Genomic DNA, 15,625 nt, shown 5'->3' with positions numbered 1-15,625 from the left:
AAGAGTTCAATTGTATTTGAGGTATTGGGGATGTATAAGTAGAAATAAACAAAAATAATAGCAGTTATTACTTGAACATATATTAATATATTCCCTATGACCCATGCACTCCATTACTAGGTATATACCCAAAAGAAAAGCATACACATGTGCAAAAGATGTGTATAGGAATGTTCTTGAAGAATCACTTGTGGTAAGCAAAAACCAGAAACAACCCAATTGTCCATTAACAATAAATTGAAGCAATTGAGCCATGTTTATAGGATGGAATATTATACAGCAAATACTATGTTATGCTATGAATGGTAACAGGAATGAATGTCATATGTATAATGTTGACCAAAATAATGCAAGAGACTTCTTGGGATTACCTTTCTAATCCTTCCCAAGAAGTCGCTTGGGGGTGCTGGTTAAGTTCTATTTCTTGACCCGAGGATGGTTACAGGGGTTATACTCCTTTTAGTTTTTTTAATTGGCCTGTACAGAAATGATTTGTGCACTTCTTAAAACAGTTCAGAAAAAGCAAAATTTTAACCTTTTGCCAACCAACTCCTCTTTCCTAAGAAGAACCACTGTTAATAAATGGATATATATGTGTATAGAGCTTTTCTTCCTGTGATATATGTGTATGTACACTTGGAACTGAGTGGTTTTTTTTTCCTTTTTTAAATTGTTAAACTTTTTAAGTTTAAAAAGTAATAAATTTACAAGATTAAAAAATACTCAAACAGTACAAAAGGTTGTATAAAATGTAAACTCTTTTTCTGGGGTCAATCCCTGCTTATAATTTCTTGTATAATTTTCTGTCATGTGTTTATATACGTGTGCATATTTGTCTGATTTTCAAAATGTTCTTTTTTGAAATATCACATAAATGCATTTCAGGAATTTGAATCCTGGGCGTTCTAGCTGGCGGTAAGTAGATATACAACAGTACTTGAATATAAAACAACCATAAGTTTATTATTGAAAGGGAAACATTATGAGAACTGAAAAAGCAGAATTCAACTTCCAGTTCTACAAACATCTGTATAATTTTTGACAAAAGAAAATCTCGCTTTGTATTAAGCTAACGTAAGAACATACAAAAGATCATGGGAAAAGTCATCTTTGTAAAAAGCCTCCTTTTCATTTAGTGTCTCTTATTACAGAAGTATATAATCAGATTCACTTGAAGAATTTTCAGTATCCCATGGATAAATTTCAGTTGAATGCATTTCCTTATTTATTCAGTGCTGCTTACTAGTCATTCTTTATTTCTTTCTCACTTCAGTCCAACTTATATTTCTTAAAAGTCAACAATTCTTACATGATTCTGGGGCACAGGAGCTGACTAAGTACAGAATTCCTTAACTAGAGAATTAGCAATTATTCTAACTGTAGACTATCCAGGAGTTAATTTAATAGAGTATCTGTTATTTTTAGATCAGAGTCCATCAAAATTCCATGACCATTATGCTTTATTTCCCTAAGATGCTGTTCCCTTTAGATTTGATGATTCTGTCTTCCACAACAGGTTTAAGTGTGTGTATATACTTATAAATATTTCATTAAAATAATGTAAAAAATTTAATGTTTTAAGTTACAGAAACAGCTAAGTGTCAATACATTGTAGGGCTGCAGTAAGGCTTCCTAGGAGGTGGCATATGCTCTAAACTGGTCTCCAATATATGTTGCTGTTTCACTCATAGCCAGTTCAAGTCCAAGAATCAAGGGATAAAAACGGGAGGGGTACCACTCTCTTGTAATAAAAACATAATAAGAGACTACTATCCTGCAAGGTTGCTAGATATTAAAGCAATATACAGAAATAAACTGTGTTTCTATCTACCAACAACAGAACATGAAATTTCATACACATGCATACAATTTATAATAGCTTAGATATACCAACTTGAACTTTAAGGACTGAAAAACTTGATACTGTAAAGATGCCAATTCTCTCCTAATTTGATCTACAGATGCAAAGTAATCCAAATCCGAATCTCAGAAGCTTGTGTCTGTGTGTACTGAGAGGCTATTTCTAAAATTTGTATGTAACGTGAAGGCCAAGCACATCAAGACACTCTCAAAGAACAACAAAGCGATACAGTTTGCCCTACCAGATTCCAAGACTTCATTTAAAGTATTGGTGTGTTCCTGGTACAGGGATAATTAAAACAGATCAACAGAACAGAATTAATAACTTAGAAAAGATTCCCCAGATTTATGGTCACTTAATTTATGGCATAAATACCACTGTGAAGCAACAGGAAAATGACAGTTGTTTCAATAATGGTGTGAGATAATTTGATATACGTATGGAAAAATAATCAAATTAACAATTCACAGAAGAAAACTCCAGTGGATTTTTAAATAAAATGTTCAAAGTAAAACCATACTTTTTAGAAGATAATGTAGAAAAACATTTTCATTACCTCAGTGTAGGGAAGAATTTTTTAAACAAACAAAAAACACAAACTCTAGATAAAAGAACTGATAAATTTGACTACATTAAATTTAAGAATTGTTCATCAAGATACTAAAAAGTGTGGTTACAAGGATAAGAGAAAACATTCACTACACTGGTGCCTGATAAAAGGTTTATATCCAGAATATATACAAAGGGTTTTGACAAATCGAAAGGAAAAAACAGCATCAAACTAGAAACTGCCTAGCTGTCCATCAAGAATAGAAGAGAGAAATGAATATACTGTGGTAAATCCATACATGGGATCCTATACAGCAAGGAAAAGAACACATTTCAGCAATATACAACAACAAATGAATCACAATGTTGGATAAAACCAGCGAGACACAAAAGATCTGTTATAGTAAAGATTACTTTAAAGATCAAGAATAGGCAAATCTAAACTACTACTGTTTAGTGATATACACATACATAAATCTATAAAGAAGAGTCTGGAAGTAATTCCCATAAAAGATAATGGTAACCTCCAAATATAGAGGGTATTGTGATGTAGAAGGAATACACAGGGGATTTCTAGGATGTTGGCAGTTAGTCTGGCTGGCAGTTATAAGAATTTATGTTTTATAATCATGTGCTATATTATATCTTTGTTTTATGTACTTTTCTATATATATAGGTTGTAGCTTACAATTTAAACAGGCTTTGAAAAGAGTAAGCTGAGGGCATGTTCCTTGTTTTCTTAAATTCTCAATCTGGCATCGGTTCATCACAGGACCAATTACTTTAATCATATTTTCTTATTTTCTGTGTTCTTGATGCTTTGGCATTTATGGTTGAGCTGGCTAGGGAAGAGACTGCCCATCCCAGGGCTAACCAATTCTTAGAAGTGGCAAAGGGCTCAGTCAGGAGCATACCCCTCATATGCAAACCAACCAATTACAAGTCTATAGCTCCAACTAACCTCCTTACTGAACTCTTACACACCAAGCCAATATTTCTGCTGCTCTAAATCATCCCAGGGCCAAGTAACAGGCAACTAAAGACCACCTGTATAGCCCCAAATCTGCCAGAATCATTTTTTTAAAATTTTCTTAGTATTGATATATAGTTGACAGAACACTGTATTAGTAGTTTTAAGTGTACAGCATGATTTGATATGAATATATTACAAGATAATTACTACAGTAAGTTTAGTTAATGTCCACCACCACAGTTACAAGTTTTTTCTTGTGATGATAACTTTTAAGATCTATTCTCTTAGCAACTTTCAAATATGGTGCTGTTAACTACAGTCATTCTGCTGTACATTACATTCCTAAGATTTATTTATCTTATAACTGGAAGTTTGTACATTCTGACCCTGTTTGCCCACCACCTTAATTCCCCACCTCTGCTAATATCCAATCTGTTCTCTGTATCTATGAGCTCATTTAAAAATATATTCTATATAAATATTGTTCGGCTATTAGAAAGAATGCATTTGTATCAGTACTAATGAGGTGGATGAAACTGGAGCCTATTATACAGTGTGAAGTAAGTCAGAAAGAAAACACCAATACAGTATATTAACGCATATATAGGGAATGTAGAAAGATGGTAATGATGACCCTCCCAGTCCATCCTAAAGGAAATCAGTCCTGAATGTTCACTGGAAGAACTGATGCTGAAGCTGAAACTCCAATACTCTGGCCACCTGATGCGAAGAACTGACTCATTTGAAAAGACCCTGATGCTGGGAAAGATTGAAGGCAGGAAGAGAAGGGGACGACAGAGGATGAGATGGTTGCATGGCATCACCGACTTGATGGACGTAAGTTTGGGTAAACTCCAGGAGTTGGTGATGTGCAGGGAGGTCTGGTGTGCTGCAGTCCATAGGGTTGCAAAGAGTCAGACACAACTGAGCAACTGAACTGAACTGAACTGAACAACGACCCTATACAAGAGACAGCAAGAGACACAGAGAGAAAGAACAGACTTTGGACTCTGTGGGAGAAGGTGAGGGTGGGTATGTTTGAGAGAACAGCACTGAAACGTGTATATTACCATATGTGAAACAGATGACCAGTCCAAGTTCAATGCAAGAGACAGGGCACTCAGAGCTGGTGCACTGGGACAACCCAGAGGGATGGGATGGGGAGGGAGGTTCAGGATGGGGGACACATGTACATCCAAGCCTGACTCATGTCAATGTATGGTAAAAACAACCACAATATGGTAAAGTAATAAACCTCCAATTAAATTAATTTTTAAAAATATATTCCATATATGTGAGCCCATACCATGTCTTCGCTATTGTAAATAACGCTGTAACAAACACAACACAGGGGTACACATATCTTCTTTGAGACACTGATTTCACTTACTTGAGATAAATACCAAGAAGTAAAATTGCAGGATCATGTGATAGTTCTACTTTTAATTTTTTTTGAGGAATCTCCATATTGTTTTCCATAATGTCTGCACCAATTTATATTCCTATCAACAGTGAACAGGGTTCCCTGTTCTCCATATCCTTGTCAATATTTATTTCTTGCCTGCCACAATTAATGAACAGCCAATCCTAAGCTGTTTACCCTGATGTGTCTTTCCTGAGAAAACACTAATTAATGGCTTTGGTCTAGGCTTTCTGCCTATTTCTGCTGCTGTTTCCTGACCAAAATCTGGTGTTTCCCCTGTGGCCCAGCATGGCATGGCATGCTCTCTTCTTTCAAGAAATGTAAGTAATATAAATTTCATCTCTCTATGTCACTACTCAAGTCATCTTCATAAATTAAAATCCTACAGGGACAAGTGAAATAAAATAGTAATGGAGATTTATGAAATAACAATTAAAAATTAATGAAATGGAGAAGATTCTGATAAAGACACTAGACAGGCACTGAGTTTTGAAAGACCTTAACCAAAAGTTTCAGTTCAGTTCAGTTCCTCAGTCGTGTCTGACTCTTTGCGACCCCACGAACCACACACGTCAGGCCTCCCTGTTCATCACCAACTGCCGGAGTCTACTCAAACCCATGTCCATTGAGTCAGTGATGCCATCCAACCATCTCACCCTCTGTCGTCCCCTTCTCCTCCTGCCCTCAATCTTTCCCAGCATCAGGGTCTTTTCCAATGAGTCAGTTCTTCGCATCAGGTGGCCAAAGTACTGGAGTTTCAGCTTCAACATCAGTCCTTCCAATGAACACCCAGGACTGATCTCCTTTAGGATGGACTGGTTGGATCTCCTTGCAGTCCAAGGGACTCTCAAGAGTCTTCTCTAACACCACAGTTCAGAATCATCAGTTCTTCTGTGCTCAGCTTTCTTTACAGTCCGACTCTTACATCCATACATGACCACTGGAAAAACCATAGCCTTGACTAGACGGACCCTTGTGGACAAGGTAATGTCTCTGCTTTTTAATACGCTGTCTAGCTTGGTCATAACTTTCCTTCCAAGGAGTAAGCGTCTTTTAATTTCATGGCTGCAATGACAATCTGCAGCGATTTTGGAGTCCAAAAAAATAAAGTTAGCCACTGTTTCCCCATCTATTTGCCATGAAGTAATGGGACCAGATGCCATGATCTTAGTTTTCTGAATGCTGAGCTTTAAGCCAACTTTTTCACTCTCCTCTTTCACTTTCATCAAGAGGCTGTTTGGTTCTTCTTCACTTTCTGCCATAAGGGTAGTGTCATCTGCATATCTGAGGTTACTGATATTTCTCCTGGAAATCTTGGTTCCAGCTTGTGCTTCTTCCAGCCCAGTGTTTCTCATGATGTACTCTGCATAGAAGTTAAATAAGCAGGGTAACAATATACAGCCTTGATGTACTCCTTTTCCTATTTGGAACCAGTCTGTTGTTCCATGTCCAGTTCAAACTGTTGCTTCCTGACCTGCACACAGATTTCTCAAGAGCCAGGTCAGGTGGTCTGGTATTCCCATCTCTTGAAGAATTTTCCACAGTTTGTTGTGATCCACACAGTCAAAGGCTTTGGCATAGTCAATAAAGCAGAAATAGATGTTTTTCTGGAACTCTCTTGCTTTTTCGATGATCCAACAGATGTTGGCAATTTGATCTCTGGTTCCTCTGCCTTTTCTAAATCCAGCTTGAACATCTGGAATTTCACAGTTCATGTACTGTTGAAGCCTGGCTTGGAGAATTTTGAGCATTACTTTACTAGCATGTGAAATGAGTGTAATTGTGCGGTAGTTTGAGCATTCTTTGGCATTGCCTTTCTTAGGGATTGGAATGAAAACTGAGCTTTTCCAGTCCTGTCACCACTGCTGAGTTTTTCAAATTTGCTGGCATATTGAGTGCAGCACTCTCACAGCATCATCTTTCAGGATTTGAAATAGCTCAACTGGAATTCCATCACCTCCACTAGCTTTGTTTGTAGTGATGCTTCCTAAGGCCCACTTGACTTCACATTCCAGGATGTCTGGCTCTAGGTGAGTGATCACACTATCGTGATTATCTGGGTCGTAAAGATCTTTTTTGTAGTTCTTCTGTGTATTCTTGCCACCTCTTCTTAATATCTTCTGCTTCTGTTAGGTCTATATCATTTCTGTCTTTTATTGTGCCATCTTTGCATGAAATGTTCCCTTGGTATCTCTAATTTTCTTGAAGAGATCTTTAGTCTTTCCCATTCTGTTGTTTTCCTCTATTTCTTTGCATTGATCACTGAAGAAGGCTTTCTTATCTCCCTGCTATTCTTTGGAACTCTGCATTCAAATGGGTATATCTTTCCTTTTCTGCTTTGCTTTTCACTTCTCTTCTTTTCACAGCTATTTGTAAGGCCTCCTCAGATAGCCATTTTGCTTTTTTGCATTTCTTTTTCTTGGGGATGGTCTTGATTCCTGTCTCCTGTACAATGTCACAAACCTCCATTCATAGTTCATCAGGCACTCTGTCTATCAGATCTAGTCCCTTAAATCTATTTCTCACTTCCACTGTATAGTCATAAGGGATTTGATTTAGGTCATACCTGAATGGTCTAGTGGTTTTCCCCACTTTCTTCAACTTAAGTTTGAATTTGGCAATAAGGAGTTCACGATCTGAGCCACAGTCAGCTCCTGGTCTTGTTTTTGCAGACTGTATGGAGCTTTTCCATCTTTGGCTGCAAAAAATACAATCAATCTGATTTCGGTGTTGACCATCTGGTGATATCCTTGTGTAGAGTCTTCTCTTGTGTTGTTGGAAGAGGGTGTTTGCTATGACCAGTGCGTTCTCTTGGCAAAACTCCTTTGCCCTGCTTCATTCTGTACTCCAAGGCCGAACTTGCCTGTTACTCCAGATGTTTCTTGACTTCCTACTTTTGCATTCCAGTCCCCTATAATGAAAAGGACATCTTTTTTGGGTGTTAGTTCATTGCATCCAAGTACTGCATTTCGGACTCTGTTGTTGACTATGATGGCTACTCCATTTCTTCTAAGGGATTCCTGCGCACAGTGGTAGATATAATGGTCCTCGGAGTTAAATTCACCCATTCCAGACCATCTTAGTTCGCTGATTCCTAGAATGTTGACATTCACTCTTGCCATCACCTATTTGACCACTTCCAGTTTGCCTTGATCCATGGACCTAACATTCCAGGTTCCCATGCAATAGTGCTCTTTACAGCATCGGACCTTGCTTCTGTCACCAGTCCCATTCACAACTGGGTGTTGTTTTTGCTTTGGCTCCATCCCATCATTCTTTCTGGAGTTATTTCTCCATTGATCTCCAGTAGCATATTGGGTACCTGCCAACCTGGGGAGTTCATCTTTCAGTATCTTATCATTTTGCCTTTTCATGCTGTTCATGGGGTTCTCAAGGCAAGAATACTGAAGTGGTTTGCCATTCCCTTCTCCAGTGGATCACATTCTGTCAGACCTCTCCACCATGACCCAGCCGTCTTGGGTGGCCCCACATGGCATGGCTAAGTTTCATTGAGTTAGACAAGGCTGTGGTCCATGTTATCAGATTACCAAAAGTTTACATGCACTCCATGTTTTTGGAAGGTAAGTGAATAGAAATTAGAGAAGGTAAAGTTAAAATAGGAAAGTGCTGAACTACACAAGAACCCAAGATATCTGAACTTTCCTTTTGTTGGTACCAATAGTGACAAGAACTGAGAGCATTTCACATACTTTAAAGCTCAAATTTCCTAAAGCAGACGTGGGGGTTCTAACAGGGTAGGAGGAGCACTCATAAGGGCTTTACCAAGAAAGGGTACAATCTCAGATCAAGTACATGCCTGAAGTTGTGAAACGACACAGCCACTCTGGAAAACAGCTTGTTAGTTTCTTATAAAGCTGAACACAGATCGAGCAATGATGTTCCTAGATATTCATCCAACTAGTTGAAAACTTATGTCTATCCAAAAACCTACACATAAATGTTTAAAGCATTTTTACTTATAATTGCCAGAAACTATAAACAACCAAGCTGTCCTTTAATAGGTAAATGAATAAATTAGTACATTCATACAATGAAGTATCATTCATATAATGTATTATTCATACAATACAATCATACAATGAATGAATGATACAACAGTATCATTCATACAATAATAAAAAGAAATGAGCTACTGAAACAGCCACAAAGAGAAATTTTCCAGATCATATTGCTAAGTGAAAGAAGTTGATCTGAAAAGGCTACATGCTGTATGATTCAAACTATAAGATACTTCGGAAAAAGATAAAAACTATAGTGACAGTAAAACTACAGCTATATGCCAAAGTTTCAGGTGGTGGGGAGTGAGGGAGGAATAATGGAGCACAAATGGGGAGTTTTAAGGAAGTTAAACTGTTCTGTATAATACTATAATGATGATACATAGTATTACACATTTCTCAAAACCCACAGAATTGTACAATGAACCCTAATGTAAACTGTGGAACTTAATAATGTATCAATATTGGTTATTATTGGTTTATTTATTGGGCTTCCCTGGTGGCTCAGATGGTAAAGAATTTGCCTGCTACGTGGGAGACCTGGGTTCGATCCCTGGGTTGAGAAGATACTCTGGAGAAAGGAAAGGCTACCCACTCCAGTATTCTGGCCTGGAGAATCCCTGTGGACAGAGGAGCCTGGCCAGCTATAGTCCATGGGGTCACAAAGAGTCAGACACGACCGAGCAATTAAGCACATTGGTTTATTAACTCCAACAAATGCTACCTATAAGATGTTAATAATAGGGGAAACTGTGTGTAAGATGTAAATGAGAAAACCTCTCAGCTAAATTTTTCTGTAAACCTAAAACACTCCAGAAATTAAAAAAAAAAAAAAGAATGAAAATTTTCAAACACAAAAAACAGTTCAGGTGCTGCCAGTCAAAATGAAACATAAATGTCTATCATGGCTTCCCTAAAAGCAACACTAGCAGTATGGATGTCAGGAGTGATTCCTTCCAGGGTAATTCATAAGCCAAAAGACCCACTATGTATGTGACATTGTGTAAAATATGTTTGCTATAAAAAATGAGAAAATATTGATGAGTATTTTAGATAATCTGGATGGTCAACCATAAGAAAATTAATTTGATCTCAAGAGGTAGAACAGAAATCATCTCATATTCCCAAGAAGAAACAGAATGATATTCCCAAGAGAGTGAAGACAAAGGACAACCTATCTGTTATCCTAAATTGTTAACATCATGCATGTACATGAGACTTCCTTCTGTTAGGCACTGTTTCCAGCCTGCTTCTTTACTCTGGGCACCAACCAGGTGGTGTCATATCACCACAGGCAAGCTCTAATTTGGCCATGCTTGGCACAGCAGTAAGTTCCTGAGTTAAGACAAAGAGATGTGTGTTGTCAATTGTTACCTACTTTTGTTCAGTTCCTTACAGTCTACCATAGTTATTGGTCCGTTCTCTTACACTTATACTCAGTATCAGTCATAATTATTTCTCAGCTTACTATAACTACATCGGTTGACTTAAGTCCTGACTGACATACCTACAGTTTCCTCAGTCTTTTAAGCATTCATTGAGGGCTTCAATTCAAATTCAGTAAATATTTACTGAAGCTCATTTCACCCTCAAAGCTATACCTACTGTAACCTCTATCTCAGAGAGAAGTTAAATAATTTGTCTTAAGTCACCCAAATCAAATCTATCGACCAATCCTATGCTCATTCCACTCACTGATGTCTCTCCCCTAAATAGTTAGAATTTAAGGCTTTATTCCATCTCTTGACACCTGACTTTTCAAAACCTACCTAAAAACCTGTCTTCTAGAACTACTGACTCCACCTGATCCTTCAAATTTTGCTCTAGTATGCTCTTCTATTCCCAGCTCCTTTCTCTGTATCCATCTACACAATCACTACTATATGCTAGTCATGGTGCTCTTAAGATCTCAAGAAAAATTCTGCCAAAAGAATCTCCTTTTGAAAGAAAAGAGAGAAATAAGTCTTAAGAGGGCATTCTGGTCTTGTTTCAGCCTATTGTCTTCCCTTTAACAGACTATACACTATAGGAACTACATCAGCATACTGTAATTTACTGCTTCAGAGATTCTTTCTTGTATTACACTATAAACAACTCGAAGCCAGTGATTTGCCTGAGGCAACAATGATAAAAGGCACTCCCAGAGCCTTAAAGTAAACGAGTATCTGTCACATATTATTTTTAAGGGAGAAAAAAACCTGTTTAACCGACCTGAATTTTATCATAAAAAGCAACTTTTGAAATGAAGTTGCTGCTAAAAGCTATCAGAGCACATGTGAAAATAAAAACCAGTGTATACTTTTCATACCACGTTTATTTAAAACAGAAAAATGTAGAACACAAGTCATCACTCGATTTTTCAACAGCAAAGTGAACAGAGTAGTCTGTCATCTGGTAAGCAAATAATTGCCCACTGCAGACACTAAGTTTATAAAGTAACAAAATACGATTGTATTTCTCTTAGTTTCCCAAGGAAGCAATATGAATAATGAAGCAAAAAAGCTTTGTGTGATCTTGAGCCTTTCTGAAACTCATTTTGTTTCATCTGCAATAGGGACAGGATTGCTGAAAGAATTAAATAAGATCATAAAGTTCTTAGGACATGTTTTTTCCCATAGTGAGAACTCAAATTGTTCCTTCTCTTCCCTCATTTTCTATGTCCTTAATCTTTGTTTCCTTACTCACAACATTAAAATCTGGACCATACAAAGTAGCTGTGAGAATTAAGTACACAGCTTGGCACATCACAGGTAACTACGAAAGCCCATCATTCTCATCCCTTTAGGATTTCTGAGGGAATGAGGCATCAACAAAATAACAGAACTTTATTAATAAAGCCCTGGGAGAAAAACACACCGGGAATTGTGTGTTTGCTTTTAGGGGGGAAGGGAATTTTGGTAAGAAAACATTTTATTATAATATAATGCAGGCAGTCATTTAATCATATAATTAAATCACGATTTCATAATGACTTGAAGTAATGATCTATAATAATCATTAAGGCACAAGGTTAAACTTAGTTAAAAAACGTTCAGGGACTAGAGTACTGCTTGCCTAAAGTAAAATAAAAACAAGTTCAGTGGCAACTAAACAGAAACACAAGAAATTTAACCATTAATTAGTGAGACATTTTAGAAGCAGCTTCAAAAACAGTCTCATTTCATTTTCCTATGAAACCAGAACAACAGTGTGAACTGGATTTTAAAATATTAACAGGAACCCACTGCTGTGATGCCTCATACTGTTCTAAATTTTGCATTCTTCTGAAAGAAAATACATGTGTACTAGATATCAGAAAATAAACATTTCAGTTTCCTTACCTGTTGTGTTCCATCTGCACTTACAATAGGGGCAGACAGAAGAGAAATATCACTACTTAAAATCTGAGTTGTATCCAGTAGTGGTGGATGTTCTGCCATTATCAATAAGACATTAATATACCGGATAACCCTCCAACTCTGAAAAACAAAAATATATAGCCATTTGTATGTACATCCTTAAAAATACACTAAAATACAATGCATTCAAGATAAAGAGATATTCTTGTCAAAGGAAATCTTATATATTCTGCTGACTCTTCTGTCAACAGATCATTTAAGGAAACACATTTCTTGTTTACCAACTGTCTGTTAATGTAGACAGCAAATCAAGATACGTTATCAGGAGCTTCTATTTAAATTCCATGTCTGTCTGTCTGTCTCTCTATTCCTTCCATCTCTACATACCATTTGTTTAACTACCACTACTTTAGCTAAACCCTGGAATAAGAATTAAAATGCATGACTGAGTGAGGCAACTCTATCACTGATTCTTTTTAATTTGAGCTGAGAAGGTGTTTATGAAGAAACAATTAACTCTCATCACCCTATCAGTCTCTAGGAACTACACAAGAACTACAATCTTTTATTGATTCCTCAGACAGAGCAAAATGGTAGAAAAATTTCCTCAGGATTAGAAAAAGAAACTTCAAGTTTTAAGGGTTAAGTTCTGACTTTGGTCTTCTATCATTCTGGTTTTATTATTTCTTCCTAAGAACCTTACAGTAAGCCAAATCATTTCAGTGATAAAAGCTCATACATTTAGAACACTTTAACTGTATACACAGTATCACTTGTTATATATTTTATAAAAAGTAAAAGATTTGAGGTAGTATCAATCTACCATATATAACATCAACCAATGTCAGCAAATCATATGTCAAAATAAGTACAACTGAGGTCAATCATAAAGTCTATCAAATCTATACTGAAAGGTAAAACAAACATTTCTGGATGTTTGCAGTAGTCTACAATTCAGTAGGGTCAAAATGGTTAGCTTTTTAAGATGGAATTTTGTTTTTATGTATTCATTCTGGCTGCGCTGCCTGGCATGTGAGACCTCAGCTCCATGGCCAGTATCCAGCCCTCACCCCTGCAGTTTTCCTGGATTGCTTTCTTGTATAGCCATATTCACACTACATGCAAAGCAGGTGGTTTTACTTCAGCTTGCAAATTAGAAACTTCAGTCACGCAACTAAAATGTTGCATTTGGAAACCTAAAAGTTCCTTTCATTCCTGCCCAGAGAACACTGTCAGCTTCTTTCAATCAATTTCTTTTAATTTTGCTACTACTCAGTTCCTATGTTCTCATCTAATCTCGTGGCCACAAATACCCACTTGTTTTAAATTATGCATCTATTTTCACTGTTTTTTTTAATATATTTGATATGTGAAAAAAAAAGAAATGATTTGTCGCACTTGCTAATTTCTATGGAATGAATACACATTCCCCCATGGTCCATTTCAAGCCATCATGGTTTAAAAACTGACCTGAAAATGCCTGAATTTTTAACAATCATTTTTGTACCCAAGTACAAGATGGCTCCAACGTTTTACTCTCTATATCTATATATCAATATTTGACCATCTATGTGATAGTAATACAATAAAATATTAATGTCTAGCAAGTCTGTGTGAAGAATAGCTGGATATCTTTGTACTATTGCAAATTTTTTTTCTAACTAATGTCAAATTAAACAATGCTTAAAAAATTGATGCCAGATAGATTGCATATCTGAATGCAAAAGGTAAGACAAAAAACCTCCTAAAGATAACCCAAAAGAAAATCTCATAACTGTGAGACAGAGAAAGGTTTTTTAAACAGGGTATAAATTATGTTTCTTAAATCATAAAGTAAAAGAATGACATACTGAACTTAATTAAAATGAATAGCTATGATTCATTTAAAAAAATCTTTAAGAGAATGAGAAGGCAAGCCACAGAATGAAAGATATTTACAACATATATAACTGTAAAAGAGCACATATTTAGCAAATTCAGGCCTCCTAACAAATTGAGTTTTTAAAAAAAAGAAATATGAGATGAGACCTAAATACACTCTTCACAAAAATGGAAATTCAAGAGACCAATAAACATATGAGAAGTTCATTACTGGGAAAAAGTTAATTAAAATCACAATGAAATGCTACCACATACTAGGATGATAAAAACGGAAAAGACTGATGATACAAGTATTAGTGAAGCTGATTCATGGGGTCGCAAAAGAGGCGGACATGACTGAGTGACTGAACTGAACAGAGCAACTGACACAATCATAAGCAAGGTGAATGAAAACTCATAAAAATCACTTTGGAAACCAGTTTGATATTATCTACCAAAATTGAACATATATGAATATTCTATGACCTGGCTATGATTCAGCTATTAGACTCCTAGTATACACCAAAAAGTGGAGAAGGAAATGGCAACCCACTCCAGTATTCTTGCCTGGAGAATCCCAGGGATGGGGGAGCCTGGTGGCTTGCCATCTATGGGGTCGCGCAGAGTTGGACACGACCGAAGCGACTTAGCAGCAGCAGCAGCATACACCAAAAAGAAATGCATGCACATGTGCATCAAAAGAAAAGTACATGAAGGTATACAGCAGCATTCATCTTTAACAGCCCCAAACTATAAGTAATCTAAATGTCCCTTAACAGTAAATGGAACACTGTATCTGATTCATCCAACTGACTACTATACAGCAATAAAAATTAATGGACTAGTGATAGAGAACAACAAAAATGAATTTTACAAATACAATGTGAGTAAAAAATAGACACAGAAGAGTACATACCGAAAAATTTATAGAAAGTTTAAAAACCAATTAAATTTGTCTGGTATTAAAAATCAGGTAGTGATTGCCTTTGGAAAGGAAGAAAGGATGGGGACCGGGAGGGGCATGAAGGCAGTTTTGGGGGTGCTGCTACTATTCTACATCTTGACCTGGGAGGCTGTTACATGGTAATTACTAGTGTGTTATAGGCTTCCCTGGTGGCTCAGAGGGTAAAGAATCTGCCTACAATGTGGGAGACCTGGGTTCAGTCCCTGGGTGGAGAAGATCCTCTGGAGAAGGAAATGGGAACCCACTCCAGTATTCTTACCTGGAGAATGCCCATGCACAGAGGAGCCTGGCAGGCTACAGTCGATGGGGTCACAAAGAGTCGGAGACGACTGAGCTACTTTACTTTCAGTGTATTATAAATTTAGCTGTATACTATGTACGTACTTCTCTGCATATACTTCAATAAAATTATTTTTTAAAGTTAAAATGAACACATGATCACCTCAATTGATGCAGGAAAAAAACACTTGGTAAGATTGAATACATTTTCATGATAAAAAGACTCAACAAACTAGGGACAGAAAGAAACTGCTTCAACATAATAAAAGCCACGTGTGAAAACCTCAGAGCTAATATTATACTCAGTGGTGAAAGGCTAAAAGCTCTCTTCTAATTACGAAAAAGGTTAGAATGCCCAC

General features: G+C 36.7%; 1 protein-coding gene across 4 annotated transcripts in view; it reads right to left on the bottom strand.

Annotated features, from left to right (window-relative positions):
• The window catches only part of FNDC3A (fibronectin type III domain containing 3A), a 109,580-nt gene that overhangs the window by 77,763 nt on the left and 16,192 nt on the right, over nucleotides 1-15,625 (bottom strand). For 3 of the 4 annotated variants that reach the window (XM_043477565.1, XM_043477566.1, XM_043477567.1), the window contains exon 2: nucleotides 12,146-12,283. The exons of the other annotated variant lie outside the window; for it this stretch is intronic. In XM_043477565.1, coding sequence (XP_043333500.1) covers nucleotides 12,146-12,244 — 99 coding nt within the window. In that variant the 5' untranslated portion in view covers nucleotides 12,245-12,283. The remainder of the gene's footprint in view (nucleotides 1-12,145; nucleotides 12,284-15,625) is intronic. 4 annotated transcript variants of the gene reach the window in all.

Source organism: Cervus canadensis, chromosome 9 (assembly GCF_019320065.1).
Source record: "Cervus canadensis isolate Bull #8, Minnesota chromosome 9, ASM1932006v1, whole genome shotgun sequence".
NCBI lineage: Eukaryota > Metazoa > Chordata > Mammalia > Artiodactyla > Cervidae > Cervus > Cervus canadensis.
The sequence above is the reverse complement of the archived record's forward strand: the minus strand, read 5'-3'. Positions and strand labels throughout refer to the sequence as shown.